The sequence below is a fragment of the Python bivittatus genome, unplaced genomic scaffold, assembly GCF_059951505.1.
Source record: "Python bivittatus isolate LINGU-HERP-01145 unplaced genomic scaffold, Pbiv_v1 ctg000020_np1212, whole genome shotgun sequence".
Lineage (NCBI taxonomy): Eukaryota > Metazoa > Chordata > Lepidosauria > Squamata > Pythonidae > Python > Python bivittatus.
Window position 1 is genome coordinate 68,161,973 of NW_028277030.1, and position 21,773 is coordinate 68,183,745.

At 36.2% G+C, this 21,773-nt stretch overlaps 1 protein-coding gene across 4 annotated transcripts in view; it reads left to right on the top strand.

Annotated features, from left to right (window-relative positions):
* Positions 1-21,773, top strand: part of LAMA2 (laminin subunit alpha 2) — a 426,899-nt gene that overhangs the window by 292,788 nt on the left and 112,338 nt on the right. For all 4 annotated transcript variants that reach the window (XM_088140697.1, XM_088140685.1, XM_088140689.1 and 1 more), the window contains exons 25-30: positions 4,840-5,019; positions 6,783-6,971; positions 7,066-7,199; positions 11,108-11,225; positions 15,643-15,777; positions 17,338-17,462. In XM_088140697.1, coding sequence (XP_087996823.1) covers positions 4,840-5,019; positions 6,783-6,971; positions 7,066-7,199; positions 11,108-11,225; positions 15,643-15,777; positions 17,338-17,462 — 881 coding nt within the window. The remainder of the gene's footprint in view (positions 1-4,839; positions 5,020-6,782; positions 6,972-7,065; positions 7,200-11,107; positions 11,226-15,642; positions 15,778-17,337; positions 17,463-21,773) is intronic.

The window sequence follows — 21,773 nt, forward strand, 5'->3', positions numbered from 1 at the left end:
ATGTTGTTTCCTGCTGGTATCTTTTAGTCAGACACAGAGATGAAGATAGGAAGTATAGAAAAACATTTAAGCAATTTCTCCCCTGTGTATTTTGAGAACTGGATAGTTTCCATTGCTTCCATTGAGCAATCAGGGTCAAGACATTCAAAAGAAATCTCAGATCAGATCATAAATGTCAAGCCCTTGAGTAAAGCTATTAAAATCCAGAAAAGGAGGATGTAATGAAAGGGATACCAAATTGTTCCATGGGAAGTTTAACAATCTTGGCCACTCAAATGCAAAAATCAGAATCTTTCTGTTTTATCTAGAGGAGTAGACAGTAACCATATTAAGAGAACGTACATGGTTTAGTGCTTGCAATTTCCTTTTAATATTAAAAACGAATTAACCATTGAAAAATATTGTTTTAATACTTTTAGTGTCTCAAGAAAACACACAAAATTCACCATTCTCTAACAGGGTGGTTACAGATTAGTCATTCCACATGGAGTCTTATGAATCAGGCACCATACAAATCTTTGCAATAAAAAGAAATGTAATAAAAATACTGATTACTAGGACTGTGCAAAGCTGTTGCGTATGAGCTCAAAGAAAACTAGCATTTCTTTGAATCTTTAAAGCAGCTGCATCCCATGGAGCTGCTCCCAACTGTCTCTGCATACATGCTGCAGCTCCTAAAGCAGCTCACAAAAACCAGAGGCACTTTAAGGATTCAAAGAAAAGGGTTTAGCACAGCTCTCCTGATTACAAAGCTGATGGCAGATGGATTAGAGAAAGACCAAGATGGGCTATCAAAATTATTCAGATGAAAAAGCTTTCAACAATAACATTAAATTTAATATTAAAAAATACGAAAAGTTATACTAGGAGGAGGAATGCTGGGCAGGTAGGTTATAATAAGCGATTGACTGATTATGTGCCATCAAATTGTTTTTGACTTCTAGCAACCACATAGATAGGGTTTTTTCCACAATGATCTCCCTAACCTGGTCTTTCAGGTCTTGCAATGGTATGCTTATTGCCACTGTAATTTGAGCCCATCCACCTTGCTGCTGGTCATCATCTTCTCTTTCCTTCCACCTTTGCCACCAATAAAGACTTCTTCAGAGAGCTGGGTCTTTGCATGATGTGTCCAAAGTAGGATAATTTGAGCCTGATCTTCTGTGCCTCAAGTGAGAACTCTGGGTTGATTTGTTCAGTGATCCATTTGTTTGTTTTCCTGGCTGTCCTCAGTATTCTCAGGAGTCTTCTCCAACACCAAAGTTCAAAAGCGTCAAAACTCTTCCTATTGTGCTACTTCAAAGTCCAACTTTCACTTCCATAGAGTGTCACTGGGAATACCATGGATTCTGGTATTTCTATGCCATTCTACTCCAAAACAGTTCCAAATAGCATTAGAAGTTAGACCAAAAAACCCAAAATTTAGAGTTATTCTCTTTTACTTGGAAGTAGCCTTTGAACTTAATGGGATATTTCTGAATAAACCTATTTAGTGTTCAGTATTCTAATATAGCAGTGAATTTTTAGGGCAGCCTTCAGAACTTTTAGGGCAGCCTTCAGAACTGGCAGATTTCTCAGCACTTCTGGAAGTGGTTGCCCCAAAATCTGGAAGGCAGCAGGCTGCAGAAGTCTGAATTAGGATGTAATAACAGAGATATTCAGCTGTCTGTCTAAAGGTATTTATGGAGTTTCTAAACAGATACATTTAAATACATTTCCTATTAAAAGGAAACTTGATTCATTCAAAATATTTAAACAATTTTCCAAAATTCAGAATCAGCTTTTAATTAAGAAATCGAGAAAAAAATCTATAATATATGCAATTGTTCAGACAATGAGATTAAAATGTATGGAAATATTACTTTCCACCAGGGTATTCCCTCTTAAACTGCAGTAAGTTATAAAACTGAGGCAAAACAGAATTTCACATAAGTAAAATCATGGCTGCAAAAACTGATGATTGTATCATATTTTGGTGGATGGTACATGAAATGCACAAGTGTAGAAAGGTGTTTCCGGCACTCGTTATGTGTCAGTTTTTTGTGGAAATGTGATTTCAAGATTCTTGTGCCATCTTATTTGCACAGTTCAGAACCTTTCATAGAATTCACCTCAAAGTTTTCAGGTCGTCTCCGTAATTCAAGAGAAGACCAGAAAAGTCAATAGTGAAGTGCCTTAATGAGCTATTCAGGATTTGGAGGAGTTTCACACACAACTGTTAAAGACTGTAGCTTTAAGTGATGATTTATATATGAACAAGCTATTGCAGATGAAACATCCATAAACATTTCATGTGTCACTCTACCTTATTAAATACAATGCTTTTAAGTGGTCCTAATTCACACCTTCAACTACAAGTTATCAATTGTTGAGTTATCATATGATAAAAAAAAAAAATGATGTTGCACACGTACATGAGCTGGCCCCCTGGCATTCTGTGAAAAATGAAGGTTGTCTAGTTTCATTGATTTGTTGTGGGCTAAAAGGGTAATATAACTTACTCAGTAAACTTTAGATATAGAGAGAACAATCTTGTGTCTGTTTACATGTGAGTAACTCCACTGTATTCAATGTGACTAACTCCCTAATGTTAAAGATCACAGACTTGCATAATCAAAGTTTCACCTCTCCCATATCTTTGGAAAGTACAAATGTGCATGATTTAAAATGTCAATTTAAAATTTCCCTAACGATCAATTATCCCTCTTTTGAGTTCTCATATTTAAATGAGGCTTGCAGTTTTACTCGGCAGTGTCTCTGAGCACTCTGAGAACTTCTAAGCATTCCAATCTATTTTAGAACAGTAAAGTGCAACTGGCAAATTTTCTGATATAGAGATACATGAATGGAGTCATATATTTCAAATAAACCAGTTTCTTGCTGATTAGCATGTTTAATGCATGGGATCCAGGAACACCTCCAGAGGCAAGTCAGGCACTTCATTTTGGCATTAGCATTTCAAAGAAGTGTGCTACTGAATCTGCCGGAAATATCGCAGAGAAAGAATAATGTCAGTCCAGGAATTCTTCTCTTCTTTGCTCAGCTCTAATTCTGTGAAGTTCCATAAAGGAACGGATGCTTTTATGAATGGTTTTCTTTGCTTAATTTAATTGCTATGAATGCCATATGGTAGATACTTGTAATTATTTATCTGTTCAATTTATATAGCCACCCATCTCAAGTACATGACTCGGGGCAAGCCACAACGTTAAAAACAAATAAAATATATACAAATATTAAAATAAAACACACAGCAGCCGGAGAATCACAAAAAGCCCTTGACATTGTCAAGAAACAGGCTCCGTCCCATACCCAGGGTCCCAGGCACAGAACCAGGTCTTCAAAGCTTTCCAAAAGGCCAGCAGAGTGGGGGCCAACCTAATGGGAGGGATGATGTTCCAGAGGGTGGACACCATGGTAGAAAAGACTCTTCTTTGGCACTCCACCAGCTAACAGATGATGTTCCAGAGGGTGGATGCCATGGCAGAAAAGGTTCTTCTTTGGCACCCACCAGCCAACATGCCTTGGCTGATGGCACATGTAATATGCCTGTCTTGCCAGATCAGATAGGACAGGTAGAAACAACCAGGAAGAGGTGGTCCCATAAGTAACCCAGCCCCATGCATTTAAAGGTAAATATCAGCACCTTAAATTGCACCTGGAAGCAAACTGGTATATTCTGATTCCTACCCAGACTCATGTTTACTATACAACTACTATCTGTTTGTGAATTTTGGATGGGAGATAGGGCAGAACATTAATTAGACTGAAGTTATTTCTGATTTCTATGATTACTGTTGTAACTGTGGACAACACATTCCTGGTTTTCTGACAGAAAATAAAAAGTGAGTCAGTACAAGTTTTCATCTCAGCCACTCAGGAAAAATATCACTGGATTGCAAGAATTATATGTACATTCCAAGACTGATCTGGGTGAGATATAAGTATGACCAGAGCCCATTTTTAGTTCTTTACATGAACAAAATCTCATGGGGGACATGGTACCTGGCTTTGCCTTCTCCCTCACTGTCCTGTTGCTACATGTTGGAGGGCAAACATTTGCAAGGGAGAGTTGGCTACTTTTGTGCAGGCTTTCTTCAGAGCATTTACCTAAGTATATCTGACTCACCACTGCAGATGTTTGCCCTTCAATATGTGGAGGTTGTTGATAGGGTAGGACGAAGGAGGTCATACCTACCCAGCACATCTCTGAAGTCTCTTTGTGTTACATGTAGGAAGGGACAGAAATCTCTTAAAAGAGGAATGAGCTGGCATCTTAAATAGAACTTTTAAAATTAGATCAAGATCTACATGAACATAAGACAAACCGTGGCTGCAGATTGCATATATAAAGTCTAAAACCTATAACCTGTATTTAACCAACCACAACATATTCCCTGGCCTGTCCAGATTCTCCAAAACTAGAATGAAGACCCTTTTAATTTTCACTTTATCTGCTCCTAAGTAGGGAAAATAAAAGAACAGAATATGGTTAAAAGATTTTTGGTTCTAATAAAGATATAGAATTGTGGATCCTGGACTTAAAATTTTGGTTATTATTTCACTAGTATTTGAAAGAGGGACATGAAAACAAATGCTTATTACTGTTTCAAACATCTGTCTATCCAGCTACCATCTATCATTTAGATTTCAGATTCTTTAATGTTTTTATTTTGATTGTTATATGTACTCCATTATATTTAGTCATCATGTATTTTATGTAGATGTAATTGTTTGATAAAATGATTAAATGTTTTAGCAACATAATAATTTTCTCCAGAATAGAGAATAGGATAGAGATAGATATAGATATTTATCCAATACTTTATTCTCATTTAGTTGACTCTGAAGCCTGATCAGGTTGTCCTTCCTTTGGTTGATGAAAGTGTCCAGCACCAAACTACCAAAGGGATTATATACCAATATCCAGAGACAATTGCAAATGTTGACTTGGTAATGCAAGAACTACATTCAGAACCATTTTACTGGAGACTTCCAGAACAATTCGAAGGAAAGAAGGTAAAGGATGGGAATTCTAATTACAGCTTATATTTTGTCAATCCTTTTCTTTTTTCCCTAACAAAGATAAGAAAGAACTTGAAAGTACTAATGAAAAGTTCCCATTTTATTGTTACAATCATAACTATTAATTCTCTTTTGCTCATTATTGTCCATTAAAAGAGAAATAAGATAATGAAATATTATTCATTTTATTATTATCAAGCTAATTAATAGAATTAAAAATATTAATAATATAGTATAACCTCATCATTAATAATCATGATAATACGGGAAAAGGAAAAAAAAGGAAATGAAAAGGAATTCTGGAGTATCATATTAAAAATAGATTAGCAAAATGATCCTATTGCTTAAAAATCTTTTTCCTTGCCTCTATGTCAGGAAATAGCCCTAAAACCTAATTCAAATATTGACATATCTACAATCCATTGCTTCAAGCCATGTGTAGCTTTGTCTTTCTAGTATTTTATACTAATTCTTAGCCAGCCTCCCCACTTGAAAACAAAACTAAAGAATGAAGTCTGTAGGAAACCTTCATTGGAAAGTGTGATTTTTAGGCAGGCCTCAATTTTTTAGCCCATGATTCTGATATTATTCTTTATAAGAAAAAACTATATAGAACAAACTTTTAATTTTAGAATATAATGAAATATATTCAAAGAGTTAAAATCATGGGGGAAACTGTATTTGTTTCAAGCTGCACTGAATACTTGAATAATTCCCTTTAATAATCATGATGAATAGAATCACCCTGAAGCTGAGGAACTAGAATTTGGATAGTGAGAAAAGCAGTATGATAGTATAATGATCCAAGTGCCTATGCCACTTGACCTGTATTTGTTGTGATTCTCCAGTCCCAAACACAATTCCCTTTTAGTCAATCTAGCCTTATCAGCTATACAGAGATATGAAATGATACTCTTAGGAAGCATAAAAGTTCCAGCAAGATTATTATATGCACAAAGATGGAAGAGTACTGAGATTCCCACAATAGAGGAATGGATTGTAAAAATGTCAGAATTGGAATAAAACTGATCTGTTCGGTCAGGGAGAAAACAACCAGTGCTTTTTTTAAAAAAAATGGAAACGGTTTATGGACTTTTTGCTAAAACAAAGAAAAAAGCAAAATGATGATTTATGGATTTAATGATTGAAAATATGAGAATTAAATAAGGAGTTGAAGGGATTTCTGGAATACTTAAGAGGGAGGGGCGATGATGGGTTTGTTAGTATCTGTTGAAGAGAAGGTAGGAAGTTAATATATTTCATAAATTTAGTTTCTTTCATTGTTTCCTTTTTTGCACCTTTTTCTTTATTCTTCTTTTCTTTTCTCTCTCTTTTTTTCTTTAGGTTTGGCTTTTATTGTATGTAATATTCTTAATAAGTATAAATTTAAAAAAGGAAGCATAAAAGTTCCCACAGTATCCATTTACATTCTAGGTTATCCCGCTACAGGGTTGCAGAAAATATTACAAACTATTGTGAAAAATTATCCAGTATTTTAGGTATCCATAGAAAAATCTTAATGGCTTGTTTCCTAAATAAACATGGGAAATAAACTCCATAGTCTCACTTTACAACATTATATAGTTACTGTATCTGTCACAATGCAAATCACAACTCAAGTAATTCATTTCATGCTAACTGGAAATCTTTAGAGTATTTTCAGATACTCACCATAGTCTTATTTTTCTTCTTTCATTATATTTTGTTTTGATTGGCAGTCTATATTATTATTTATATGGTTTCTTCTTCTTTGTTAGCTGATGGCTTACGGAGGAAAGCTGAAATATGCTATCTTTTTTGAAGCAAGGGAAGACACGGGTTTTGCAACGTACAATCCCCAGGTCATAATCAGAGGTGGACTTCCCACACATACACGAATTATTGTCAAACACATAGCCGCTCCTCTGAATGGTCAGTTGACAAGGCATGAGATAGAAATGACAGAGGTAATTTTTCACTTCAGTCTGTTCTAGAAGTTATGTCATTGGCACTTTGGAAACAGTTAAATCATTAGCAGTGTTATTATTACTTCCTTTTCAGCATGAGTGGAAATACTATGGTGATGGTCCAAGGATCACTCACACTGTGACCCGTGAGGATTTCATGGATGTCCTGTACAACATTCATTACATACTTATTAAGGCAACTCATGGTAGATTCATGAGACAAAGCAGGTAAGCATTTCATATGATGCAATCAGTAATACTAAACACTAGTAATCAATCATCAGAGGAGATTTATTTCCACAAGAAAGGAATAAGGTACTATTCCACACCATGTTACTTACACAGATATTCATGGGCTTAAGCTTGTCTAACTATGTGAGATTCCAGCCTTCATTAGTAAAAGTGAAAGGAAAACTAAGTAATCTTGTCTCTAAGATGTAAATTCCCATAGGGCTCAAAATCTAGAAATTCTCATTCTAAATATTACGCTTTGATTAATGCTGATCAAATCGTACCAAATTTTAAAGTCCTGGCAACCAAACCAACTTATCACTTCAGAGCAACTTGTCTTGACTGTAAAGAATCTGGTTGCTCTTCTAGTGTCTTAAATTGTGACCCATACAGTTTTCCATGGATTTTGCACCTCCTTCTTGTTCTTTTTGCCTTGGAAGTTAACCTGGCTACTGACTAACTTTGTACGTGCTTCTGTTCCTTTTAACCTGTTCTGGTATTCTCCAGCCTTCCAAGAACTAGCCTGTCTGATTCAGTGGCTGACCTCTCTTATACTATTGCCTGCCAAAGTCTGACACTTACTTTTGAGTAAAATCCTCTGAATAGTATCATATTTATTTCTGAGTGAAGATACATAAGTTTGTTTACATGTTCTAGCACAAAAAACAAGTCTGTCTTCTTGATGATTCTGATCTCAGTCACTGATTCACTAGCTCACTTTTATAGATGATCGCTCACACAATTTTAACAGTTCACAGAAGATGATCTATAATGTTCCTTGGCTCTATTGCTCACATTCCACTTGCTGGAATGGTTATTAGTTATTTGCCAGGTATTGATCATAGGATCCAAGTCAATTAGAAATAGCAATAAAAGCTTTCTGTAGGATTATTTGAATTTCCTATTTTTATGAATGATTGATACCCTTGTGTACTTGTGAACTCATTTTCTTTTTTAAAAATAAGTCTACTTTGGTCATTCATATTTTTTGCTGGCAAAGTCTAGTATGGACAACCTGTGTACCATATTGGCAATACATATATCTTTATTCATCCATCCTTTCTATGCTGATTTAGGAAGAGCCATGTTCAGGTGTGATGAAAGGCTCATATAATCCAGCATTTAGCCAACTAAATGTCAATGAGAAGCCAAATAGTGTGATACGAGTATAGTAGCATTCTTCCGCCTTTATCTCCTAGCAACTGGAATTTTCTGTGATACGGGGCAATGGTAACTGATAACCCTCAGTAGCTCTATCTTCCACAAATTTGTTTAATTCTTATCAGTTATCCAAGTCAATAGTCATCAGTGCATATTAATAGTAACAAGTTCAACAGATCAATTATGTACTGTGAGAATAAGGACTTCGTTAAATCATAATATAATTGAGTAGTTAATATTTAAAAAGTAAAGAGTTGAGCACTACTTTTCTGCAATTCACACAATTTGAGACACATTAATCACCTTTCTTCATGGATGTGTATTTGTATTTTCTAAAGCAAGACATTTGTAAATCTATTTGTAAGAATATGAGGGAAAACGCTGCTCTGAAATAAGAAGGCTTGAAATCAGTAATTAGGGGCACATTTATTCATAGCTCTATGCTTTCTATTGCTTTTTCCCCTTGCTGTGATTCCAGAGCTCCCCAAGTTCTAAAGTTCTATCCATTGAATGTAATTCCATGACAAAAAAAGTATGCTTGTCTTTGGAAGATGAAATGTTTAGTGACTGATATTTCCTGTCCACATGGATGGAAAACCACCATCCTGAGACCTGGAAAGCTTCTATTAGTTATATAAATAGGAAAGACAAGATGGACCAAGCATCTAACTGTAAGACAGTTCCGTAAGCATTATTGCCATTGATTCCTTGCAGTGTCATTTTCAATACATTGTACAAGGCTGAGCAGTTTAAAACTAAGCCAACAAATACTTCATATGTGTGCTTCTATGTGGCTGAGTAGGCAATCTGCTGAACCCAGATATTCTGGACTTCAGTTTTCATAAGCTGAAGCTGCTATGACAGCAGCAAAGGATTATGGGACCTAGAGACCAAAACATCTGGCGGTTATAAAATACCTTACCCTTGTGCAGTCCTTGGGGTTCTCTGAGCTTGGTTGTTTTCTTGCAAATGTTTCGTTACCCGGCTAGGTAACATCTTCACTGCTGAAGATGTTACCTAGCTGGGTAACAAAATGTTTGCAAGAAAACAACCAAGCTCAGAGAACCCCAGGGATTCCACAGTTCAACCCTGAGCTACACATATTTGCTTTCATTGATAGCTTATCCTTGCCATACAGCATTTTCAGCATAGTGTGATATCCATACTTGTGGTCAAGATCCAGGCTTGAAGCAAGAAACATTGCATGGGCTTATAATAATTTTGATGAAACTATACTTTGACTATTCACAAATTAATTCTAGGACATATAAAAGTGGGATTTCTGAAATGTTTGTAAATGCAGCATTGCAGATCACTGATATATTGCAGCAAAACATTATAAAGAAACATCACGCTGACAGTAGCTTCAAGTGTAAAAATAGCTTAATTCCAACAGTGCACCATATTAGCTATGTAATTTAGCAGCAGCACTAATCATGTTTCTGCATGAAAGCAACACTGTTACAGTGAGTGATTCAGAAGCTGCCATTAAAAAGCCAAAGCCAAACATTTTTCTCCTGCTGTGTTAATTTTGTTGTTCCCCTTTTTACATTTTATGACTGAAAATTGAAACATTTCTTACATTATATGGCTGGAGTTCCCCCTCCCCCCCAAGAGAATAGACTAAACAATTAATCTAGCTGAACTGGAACTATGGGTTCTGCTTTACTATTAATTAATTCCAAATTCCTAATATTGATTGGGTCTCAGAGTTCAAACTAAAATCCACTAAAGATGTTCCAGACAGCAGCCAAGCCTCACTTGCCATGAGAACCACTAGTTTATAATAAAAATATAAAACAGTTTTTATAGAAGCCAAATCTGCCTTTTCCATGTTCGTACTTTGTTTTGCTGCATATGGACTATTTCTCTTGTTTCCCAAGTGTTGCTACTGTAAGAAAACTGCCAACACTGCTGGATAAAGATCAGTGGAGAGATATTGAGTTTGTTTTCCTCTACTGTATTTGTTCTAGATTTCTGTGAATTGTTGTTTCCAAAGCTGCTTTTGAGTGTACACATCCTCTTTGTCTCTCCTGCCCCCATGCTTCCCTTCTCCTGCTCCTTCCAGAATTGGGAGAGGAGGTATCCTATCTCCGCATGATATAAGGTTACTTGTGTGCAACATCTAACCAAGGATAATCAACCTACAGTAAGGTCAAGCTATTGCAAGATTAGTACAGACTTTAACAGATTTTCATCTAGGCAAAAATCACACATACACATCTTTCAGAATAAAAGGTGGATCACCTGACGGACTTCCAACAAGGTAGCCACCTAAGAAGATTCCCTCTGCCCTCACCCCCACCTCCAATTTATATCTGGCGTGCTAACTTTATATAAATTGGAACATTTGCTTCAATGTAGTCATAGTGAACAGACAACATATAAAAGGTGGCTAACATCTTTCATAAGTCACTGGTGCCACTGAAGTCTGTAGAACCTCTTGTTTCTTTTCTTTTGCCTTCAGAATGCTGGTATTTGGGTTCTGCATGAAAAATAAAACAAAAGTTAAATTGAATAAGTATACCTTTACATAAATTCCACTAGCCCAGGCCAATAATGACAAAAATGAATGTATAGATTATGCTAGTTTTGTTCTTTCTTTGAGGCAGACTAACATAAATGTTTTTCTTTTCTGAATAATGCCCAGTGGTTGGGTATAAGTGGCTATGCTCTTATCTATCAACTAAAGTGAAATTGAATCTGAAGAGTTCATTTTTTTTCCTTCTCTTTTCTTCTGCCAGAATTTCTGAGATTACCCTGGAAGTTGCAGACAAAGGAAATGTATCAAGAAGAACTCCACATGCCCAGTTGATCGAGCAATGTGACTGTCCTGTGGGATATTTTGGCTTGTCATGTGAGGTACTGTGCCTTATAGCTATAAAGTCTATCTCAAAGTGCTTGTAAATTATATTTGAATGTACCTTAGGATAGGATACAATCTACAATATAATTTTTGAATTCCATACATGAGTTAATATGTTAGTGCAATAGATTATTATATATTATTTATAGTCTGGGTTATTGTAAATAATATAATAATGTAGAATATAGGAATACACACACACACACACACATGTATATAGGATTGATCTATAGCATCCTTAATATATAGTTATCCATCTTTCCATTTTTTATTATTATTTGTCTTCTGAGTTCTAATTTAGCTATCAGAATTCTAGTATTTATATCAAATTACATTCTGTTTCATTGCATTCATTTCTGAGTTGCTTTGTACCTTCCCTTTTACTGTATTATCAGTGAAGAATTGCAATGGATGGAAATCCTGAAAGGAAAAATAGTTGAGAAGGATTGGAAAATTCTGAAAAATTATATAGTTAAGGTCAAACACAAGCAATAAATCTAGAGAGAGGGGGAAATAAAGGGAGACACCTACTGAATTCATTGTGATTGCATAAGGAGCTCTCTGATAAACTGAGAAACAAAAAGAACAGGTTTAAAGTGTGGAAAGGGGAGCATATATCGAAAGCAGAATATCAAGAAATAATCAGAATCTATAAGAATCAGGAAGGCCAAGGCCCAGAATGAGCTGAGGCTTGCAATGAACACCAAAAATAACAACAAAAGGTTTGTTTAAGAATGTGTGGAACAAGAGAAAACTCAAGGAAGCAGCCACTAGTTGGAGAACATGATGAGTTGGTGACAACCAATGGGGAAAAGGCTAAACTGCTTAATTCCTATTTCGCATCTGTTTTTTCACAACCTGTCAGAAGCCAAACTGTGGAAGACAGAGGAGAAATGCAGGTCAAGAAGTTGGTGAGAGAACACCTAGCTGCTTTGAATGAATTTAAGTCTTTGGGACTGGATGGATTACATCCCAGGGTAGTAAATGAACTGGTGGATGTGATCTCAGAACCTCTGACTGTACTCTGTGAGTACAGGGGAAGTGCCATTTGATTGAGAAGACCTAAATTCCAATCTTTAAAAAAAGGGGGGGGTGAGTGGACCCAAGAAATTACAAACTAATCAGCTTGACTCAGTACCTGGAAAAATCCTAGAAAAGATTATCAAGCAGTGGGTTTGCAAGGCATTATAAGGGAACAAGGAGATTACCAAAAACCAGCATGGATTTGTTAAAAACAATCATGCCAGATTAATTTTTTTTTTTTTTTTACAAAATGGCTATATTAGTAGACCAAGGGAATGCTGTGGATGTAGTATACTTAGACTTCAGTAAGATGCTTAATACAATTTATCATAGCCTCCTTCTTGGTAAAATGTGAGGTGGATGGTCCCATCCACACAATGGTCACAATGTGAGGTGGATGGTCCCATCATCAGATTCACAGTTGGTTGAACAATCATACACAACATGTTGCCCTTAATGGATCTATGTCTACATGGAAAGAAGTGTGCAGTGGGGTACTTTGGGTTCTATCCTGCGCCCAGTGCACTTCAATATTTTCATAAATAACTTAGACAAAGGGATAAGAAAGGTTATTCATCAAATGAACAAAGACAACGCAAAGCTGGGAGTTAGCTAACACCTCAGAAGACAAGCTCATTGTTCAAAAGGATTTGGTAAGCTTCAATACTGGCCTTACATAACAATATGCAGTTCAATGGTGAAAAATGTAAGGTAGGACCTAGGTTGGAAAATAAGATGCAAATGTACAAGATAGGTAACTTAGCAGTAGTACTTGTGAAAAGGATCTGGGTGTCTTGGTAGACCTCAAATTAAGTATGAGCCAGCACTATGCTGCATCTGCCAAAAGAGTCAATGCAGTCTTGTGCTGCCTCAACAGAGGTATAGTGTCAAGATATAGAAGTAATAGTGCTGTGCTGTGCTGTGCTGTGCTGTGCTGTGCTGTGCTGTGCTGTGCTGTGCTGTGCTGTGCTGATCAGATAGCATTTGGAATACTGTGTCTAGCTCTGGTCACCACAATACAAGAAGGATGTTCAGACAAAATGGAAAAGATGGTGAGAGGCTTGGAGACTAAATCTTATGAAGAACAGTTAAAAGAACTAATATTTAGCCTAATGAAGAGAAGGTGAAGGGGAGGCATGCTAGCAGCCTTCCAATACTTGAAGGGCTATCACAGGGAAGAGGGTGTCGATGTATCCTCCATAATGCATTGGACAAGTATGTAGGACAAGAACTAGTGGGTGGGAGATTTATGGAGGGAGATCCAAACTTGAAAATGAGGAATTTCCAGACTATAAGAAGTATTAAGCAGTTGAACAGTTTGCCACCTTAAGTTGTGGGTGCTCTATTGCTACAGATTTTTAAACAAAGGCTGGACATCCAGTTTTCTGGAATGTATGAGTCCCAGAGTTGCTGGAAGTCGGTTGGCATATTAATTACTATGATTGGTGGCATAGTGAGCCAGATGTTTAGATTGGATTTGGCATTTTTATCCACCTAGGACCTGGGATAGGCAGATCTTGTTGTTTATTAATATCAAAGGTATTGTCATAGGATGTAAGCTGTTCCAAGTAAAGCTGCCTTTTGCAATTGACTGATGATGATTATGTCAATGCCGATGGTGTTCAAGTGGTGCTCCAGATGTTTTGGATTTGCACCCAAGGTACATCAGTTGGCTTGTTTCTTGCAGTGAGCTGGTACTTATATTTGATATTACAATATTGGCATCTTTTAATATTTGTGCTAGCTGTTTTTGTTTTGTTTTGTTTTGTTACAAGCTTCAAGGCAGGCAACCTTATTCTGTTGTTTTTGTGCTGTTCTAGATACTCAGTTATTCTTTGTTTCAGTTCCTCTTGTTTTTGAGTTAGAGGGTTTTTTTCTTTCTGAGGAGAAAGGAGAAGAGAGGTGTCTGGTTTGGGAATGAAAATAATACAATAGCTATGCTATCCTTTGCAGTTCTTCCAATTCCACATCTGTAAATACTTTATTTCATATTATAAATTGGGTGTATAAATTATAAATCATATTATACATCAGGTGGCATATCTATTATTATTATTATTATTATTATTATTATTATTATTATTATTATTATTATTATTATTCCTGCCAAGGACAGATAGTTGGACTAGAATATTTCCAAGGTCCCTTCTAACCCTATGAATCTAGGATTCTAGGTATGTTTGGACATGAGGTAATAACAATGCTTGTGCAATGAGAGTTTCCAAATCTTTTTGTATCGGCATATTTACTTCTTCATTCTTACCTTTAAAAATAGGCAAACATTTTTTAAATAGCCGAATAACTTTAGCTGGATTGTGGGATGGAGATGAGTTGGTGATTTTTTCATTTCTGTGGATTTCCTCCACTGCTTGTAACTTTAACAGAGTTATGGTCAGATGGCAATAGAATCATAGGGACCGCTATTTCAGCAAAGCTGTGTCTTCTGAGTGACACATAGCACAAAGAGTAGGTATTGTCCATAGCACAAAGAGTGGGTACTGTGTGGATGTTGCAAGTGATTTTGCATCCACAGTCTAAAGTTTCCCCTCAGAGTATGACAAACCCCACAGTACTACCTTTTGCAGCTTCGTGATCTGAAGAAGGAGTCCTAGGATCATCTGCACATTCAGAAGAGGAATCTAAGGCTTATAAAGGAATCATGGGCTATTAAAGAACAGCAGTCAGTAACAAGGAGGGATGGGGATATAGTATAGAAGCAATGCCAGTCTTCTGCAGGCCTCAGTTGTACAGACATATGCTGGAGCAACAGCTCTTTCAGTCACAATAACCCCACCAGCAAACCCTGCATTGGGTTCCCCAGGGCCCTAACAGTTCCTTTTCTTGCCAAGGTCCAGACCTACATCAGTTCTCCTTGAAAGCATTCAACTATAAGCCAGCTTTCTTGGAGACCTTAGTCTTAGGCCAGAACCAATACTTCTTAGCAGCAGGCATCTTCCACACTCCACTGAATTGCTTTAACAAATATCCATTGATCTAACCAAGCTGCATTCTCTGTGGTAGTTTTTTTCGTGTGTCGACTAAATCATACTGTAAATGTGCAGGAACAATTTTTATGTTTGCTCAGGGAGAGGAGCAGATACATGTGCCCTTAATATGCTAAAAGGGCTTCCTCTTTATTAATAAAGTTTTAAAAGTAAGCAATATGTATGAATCATAAAGGCTTTTCAAGCTGTAAAATGAAATGGGTTGTTTGCTACTTCAGGAATCCAGCAGCCATGTTTTCAACTGGGAATGGTTCTAATAGACTTAAGGTGTCCTGTGCTTTGTGTAAAAAAGTTATTCGGTGGAAAGGAGGAGAAGGGTGTCTGTCAAAAGCAATGGGATAAATAACATATCATGGACTGTGTTTGTTTTTCTCATTTCTTGCAGGCCTGTTCCCCAGGTTTTTATAGACTTGCTTCTCCACATTCTGGCAGAAGGCCAGGCCCTGCTCTCGGAGCTTGTGTCCCGTGTTCATGCTATGGGCATAGTGAAATGTGTGATCCTGAAACCTCAGTTTGTCAGGTATAAGGGTTAGGCTTTTCCTAGGTGATTTAGTCCATTCTTATTTTCATTATTCTGAAAACAACTTTGCAGCCGAAGTCAAAAAGAGCTGTTGGACAATAGCATTTTAATGTTATTTTTACTACTGATTTTATTATTTTAATTGTAAAACATATTAAAATACCAACTACTTTCTGTAAAGCCACCTTTATTCTTTCACTTCATTTACGTTAGGCTCAGAAAATACGTACTGACTTAACAACAGCAGCAGCAGCTCTACAGTGGAAAATAAAATAAAAATGTGTATTTGCTCCCCAAACTTGGTTGGCTGCATTTCCATAGTGGCAGTGTGTGATGTCTGCTGAAAAACGTGTGTCTTCACATGAGATTACCATAAACTGTTGATAGTGATGCTGCCAGGGTTGGGGGGGGTCCTCCACCAGATGGTTTCAGAGGATTTCATTTTTATTTTATTTTATTTTATTTTATTTTATTTATTCTTGCTCCACTCCTTTCTCTTCTGCCTTCACTTCCTCCCATCTAACTTTTCTGAGTACGGCTCAAGTGACAGAGAACCAACAAGCTGAGGCCAAGGTAGAAAAGGGTCTCACTTGATTCCCCGCCCCCCTACATGGAAGAATGTGGGGCTTCTCCATCTGCATCTGGTGATCCAGACTTAGTAGCACCAATGACTTTTGATAATTTCTTGAGAGTGATTTGTATTACTATCAGAGCTATCTCTTTCTACCATACTTGCAAAAGCAAAAGGCTATGATGTAGAAGGCAAGAAAACAGACCACATAATAGATGATTATGGGAAAATGGTGGACAAATAAGTAAGTGTATGAGGATGTTAAAATTATCTGTCAAAATAGCTTTACTAATTTCTAGCATACTTTTTCTAAATTTCTAGTATTGTAATGAGAGATAGGTAAGCTTTTCTCAATTAATATAGATTTTCTGGAGAAATACAGATCTTGGAACATTTTTTTTACTGAACTTAAAGCAGACCCAGAAAAATAACCAAACTTGGACTTTCAGATTCTTAATACTATCTCAGTTTATTGCAACTCGGGATTGGGCAAAGGCTAAGAGAAAGGAGAAGCTTTTGTGCTATATAACACATAAGACTATAAGGGTTAGTTATTCCCTCCTGACTTCTCCAGTTAAATTATGTACTGTATCTCCATTACATTAAAAAAAAGCAGCACAAATGCTGTAAACCAGTTATTCTTCAACAGATTGGTTTATCCAGACCCAAAAATGTGAGTTGGGTCATGAACTTTTTTTTTTCAATTTTTTATAAAACCCTAGAATTTTCACAAATATATCAAAATATAATGCATTGTGACTTCTCTTGAGTGTGGTGCAGTGCACCTTTGAGGAAGATTATCATTTTCAAACTTGTGGGCTTTGGGGAAATCTTTGCATTTTTTCTTAGATTTTAGGGGGTTTGAGTTGTACTCTTTGGAATGGAAAATATCACTGCATTATCACCAGTGATTATCACCACTGCATTATCACCATAGCTATTACTTTGTGGTGGAACTAGAATAATCTCGTCTCTGCTTTTCCCCACAGAACTGTCGTCACAACACTTATGGTGACCAGTGTGAAAGATGCGCTGTTGGATTCTATGGGACTGTTAGAGGAAATCCCAATGACTGCCAGCCTTGTGCCTGCCCTTTGACCATATCAAGCAACAAGTAAGTAGGGATTACCTGTGTCCCTTTGTTACATTTGTATTCTACTTTTCCATAGGACCTCAAGGGGGCTTATACAGTAACCTCTCTCGTTTTATCCCAACAATGTGAGATAAATTGGGCTGAAAGAGAGAAGTCCAAAGTTAACCAGGAAGCTTCAGGGCTTGAGAATGGACTTCATCCTAATGCAACACCATAACCACAATACCACATTGTCTCTCTCTGTCTTTAGTCTAACTTTTCCTTGGGTTCCTTTGTGAAGTCCTGTCCATCATATCACACTAAGTAGCAACTGAACAACCTCTGCTAAAATGTCTTCCTCAGAAATTGCTTCTAGGCTAGTTAGCTATTTAGAAATCCATAAAGAGTAGAAAATGTAATAGTCAGTGGATAATGAATGAACATTATAAAAATTATTCTCACAAGTGAAACTACAATACAGCTCTCAAGTTCGATGCAGTCACAAGGGAGCTGTAGGGAAGCTTGTGCTCATATTTTGTGCTGCGATAAAAGCATTACAGTGCCATGCAGTAGGTTTTGTAATGTATTGAGTCCTTACTTAATGTTATGTTGGTCTGGGACAACCTGTGAATGATCACATAATTTAAAGGCAATACTGAATCAATTTATCTGAGTATGTCATGCTAATGATTGTCTCATCCCATTATTCTTCTGCAAATGCAGCTTAAAATTGTATTAATTTTATGCTAAGAAGTCTATTTTTTCTCATCCTATTTAAATCTTGTATCAGATTACTTATATAAAGGATACACAATGATGATTTCTATCTTTTGCAGGGCTGAAAATCTCACCACTCCATTTGATCTGTTCTTAACATATTACCAAATGTTTAATGCTGCATGTGCATTTGTGCACACAACACTAATACTCCATACACATCTCACACATGGGTTAGACTATTCATTGACATCTTGGTCCATATGTTTCTTCAAAGGGAAACCGCCCAATGAAGTTCTGTATGCATATCTATCTCAAGCTTGCAACACTCTACAAGACTAGAATGATCACCTACCTCCTTTTCACTTCTATTACATTTATCTAGACAAAAAGAAAACAAGCATCACAATTTTCCTGCTACATAACCCAGTTACTTCATCCTATGTTTTTATACTGTAAGCATGGCTTAGAAGGTTTCAGTTCCACACAATATTGTATCATTGGATAGCATAGATTTACAGAACTGATATAGCTTATCAGTGGAGAGATTTTGCTATGAATGAAAAAGTTCCTGGTTTGAATTTTGCCTCTCCCAGGTTTTCACTAGGTGGCTCTAAGCAATATACAGTACTGTTTCAACTTCAGTCCATCCCACTGCAATATAGGAAGAAAAGTGCTGATCTATTTTAGAAGTAGTTGTAGGGATTATAACTAGATGAGGCACACAGTGCTTTCTAAACACTGAAAACGCGATAGAAATATTTTTATTTTCTAATTATTAGAGAATCTATAGCCAATTTGAATGAAAGTATAACTATGTTTCTGGGTCATCACATCTTAAAAAAGATATTGTAGAAATGGAGTATGTGCAGAAAATGAAAACTAAAATAATCCAGAGGCAGGAGAAAAGGTATATTTGGGCTTTTCTTGTTATGACAAAAGTAAGAAAAGAGAACAGGATCAAAGTTATCGAATTAGACATAGTATAGTAGAAGTTAATTCTAGATCCCAGGAATGTCCAATGAAGGTGAGTGGTAGAAGATTTAAAACAGATAAAAGGAATTAGTTAATGCATGGAGTTCACAAATATATGCTATAGCAGTTCCTGTAACTGTGCAACTTTATAAGTAGATTAGATGAATTTAAGGAGAATAAAGCTCTCAGTGCTTATCTTATATATATAATTTTTATTAAAGAAATTTTAACAAGATAAAAACAATACAAATTTTAGAGAAGAAATAAAGAAAATAAAGAAAAATAATGAATAGATAATAAAATAGGAAATAGAAAAGATTATAAAAAATCAGCTTCCGATCTTCTTAACAGCAGTTATAACTGCATTTTACCCTCTCTCTCTAAGATTACATCATAATTTCCTTCTTTCCATAGTTTACCCTTTCTAATCATCAAACCCATAAAGCACAAATTCATTTTTTTTTCTTCAGCAAAAAGTCTATTTATTAGTCCATAACTAATAAATGAGGTTATTGTCCTTTCCTCAATCAGACAAATCAATTTTGGCATCTCTGCTAATTCTATCATCTTCACCGATCATTCCTCCATTGTGAATGTTTCAGGGTCTTTCCATTTTTGCACATATAATAGTCTCACAGCAGTTATCATATATAAACACAGTGTTCCATAGCTCTTTTCTAACTGGCTATCCATTAGTCCCAGCAAGAAAAGTTCTTGTTTCAGTTAAACATTGATCTTGAAAATCCTTGTTTCACTGTGTACGCTTGAACCCAAATTTTCCTGGCTTTTTCACAAGTCCACCAGGCATGATAAAATGACCCTTCATGTTGTCCACATTTCCAGCATAGATCTGAGATACCTTTGTACATTCTGAATAATTTTTCTGGAGTCATATACTAACGGCACATCATTTTATAAAAGTTCTCTTTTAGATTATAACATTATGTAAATTTCAGTCCTTTCAGCCACATATTTTCCCATTGTTCCATCAGTATATTATATCCAAAATTCTTAGCCCATTTTATCATACAGTCTTTGATTTGTTCTTCTGTTTCAAATTTCAACAAAAATTTATACATTTTGGCAATTATATGTTCTTCATTTGTACACAGTTCAATTTCAAATGTTGTCTTATGCTGTTCAATTCCAAATGTCCTGTTATCTACCTTAAATCTTTCTCTTAACTGCGCATATAAAATCCATTGAAAACTAATCCCTCTATAGTCAATTGCTCTCTTGATTTCTTCTTATATTTTCTGTGCTCTAACACCTCTCGAGATGTTAACCATCTTTATTTGCCTGCTGCTTCTTTTCTATAAAATACTTCTTGTGTTGAGACCCATAAAGGCGTTTTCGGGCACAATCTGGGTTTGTATCTATTCCTCATTTCTAATATAGTGATTTTTAAAAGCTACATTAACCTTAACTTTATCGTACCATAGAAAGCCATGCCATCTGAACCTCAGGTCATGCCCTTGGGTTCTAAAATTCTCTTATATCTCAGCAGCACCCACTCCTTCATCCAAACCAAACAGAAGGCTGCAAAATACAATTTCAAATCAGGCAGTCCAAATCTTTCTCATTCCTTTGCATCTTGGAGGATTTTATATTTAACCCTTGGCATTTCTCAGTGCTTTATCAATGACTACTAGTCATATTAGTTATATACTATCTCCAGTGGCAGTAAGCCTCTGAATCCCAGTTAACAGGAAATATAATTAGAAGGATTCTACTGTGCTCATATTATGCTTCTGAACATATCATAGTATCTGGGGTGATCACTAATCAAAACAGAGGGTTGAAAGATATACAATAAGTGGTTCCTCTGATCTAGCATAGCAATTTTTATATGCCTGTATTCAGACTAATCAGATTTGATTAGTTGAACATACCTGGATTTTTATGAAACAGTGAAAATAAAAGGTCCAATATAATGTGCTTTTCTGTTTTAACTTCCCCCACTGGCAAAAGGCCATGATCCTAAAAATTAGTAAAAGTTTGCATCTTTAAAAATTTTAAATGCTTTTCTGTTTCTTCATCTGACATTCAGTTTTCACTGTTTAGTGTAACATAAAAACAGTCCAGGTCTAGATAATGTGATTTGATTTGTGGGTCTATTTTTAGTGAATTGACAACGTGATGATAATGAGTTTGTGAGTGATCAATCTGTTTACATTTTTTGCAACTGCATAATTTTATTACTCATTCAAGCACTATTGATTCAATGCATTATAAGCAAGTTAGAGGAGGATGCTGACTCTTACTGTAGGAAAAGAACATTTTTGTAGGGGGTTCAAATGCCATAGTGCTTCTTTTGCGTTAATCTGGGTCAGCATTTCCTGTGCAAATAATTGCAAATGTAATGGCACATACGTCCATCAGTTGAATTCTTCCCGTTTCTCTTGACATACTTCCAGAGATGCTAAATGTATTGGCTAGCCCAGCGTTTCTCAACCTTGGCAACTTTAAGGTGTGTGGACTTCAACTCCCAGAATTCCCATTGCTGACTGGGGAATTCTGGGAGTTGAAGTCCACACACTTTAAAGTTGCCAAGGTTGAGAAACACTGGGCTAGATTTTAGGTCACCACAAGTAAACATTGAGCCTTCTTTCATGATCATTCTGCCAATATCATAGGGACCGTTATTTTCAGACCCCACCT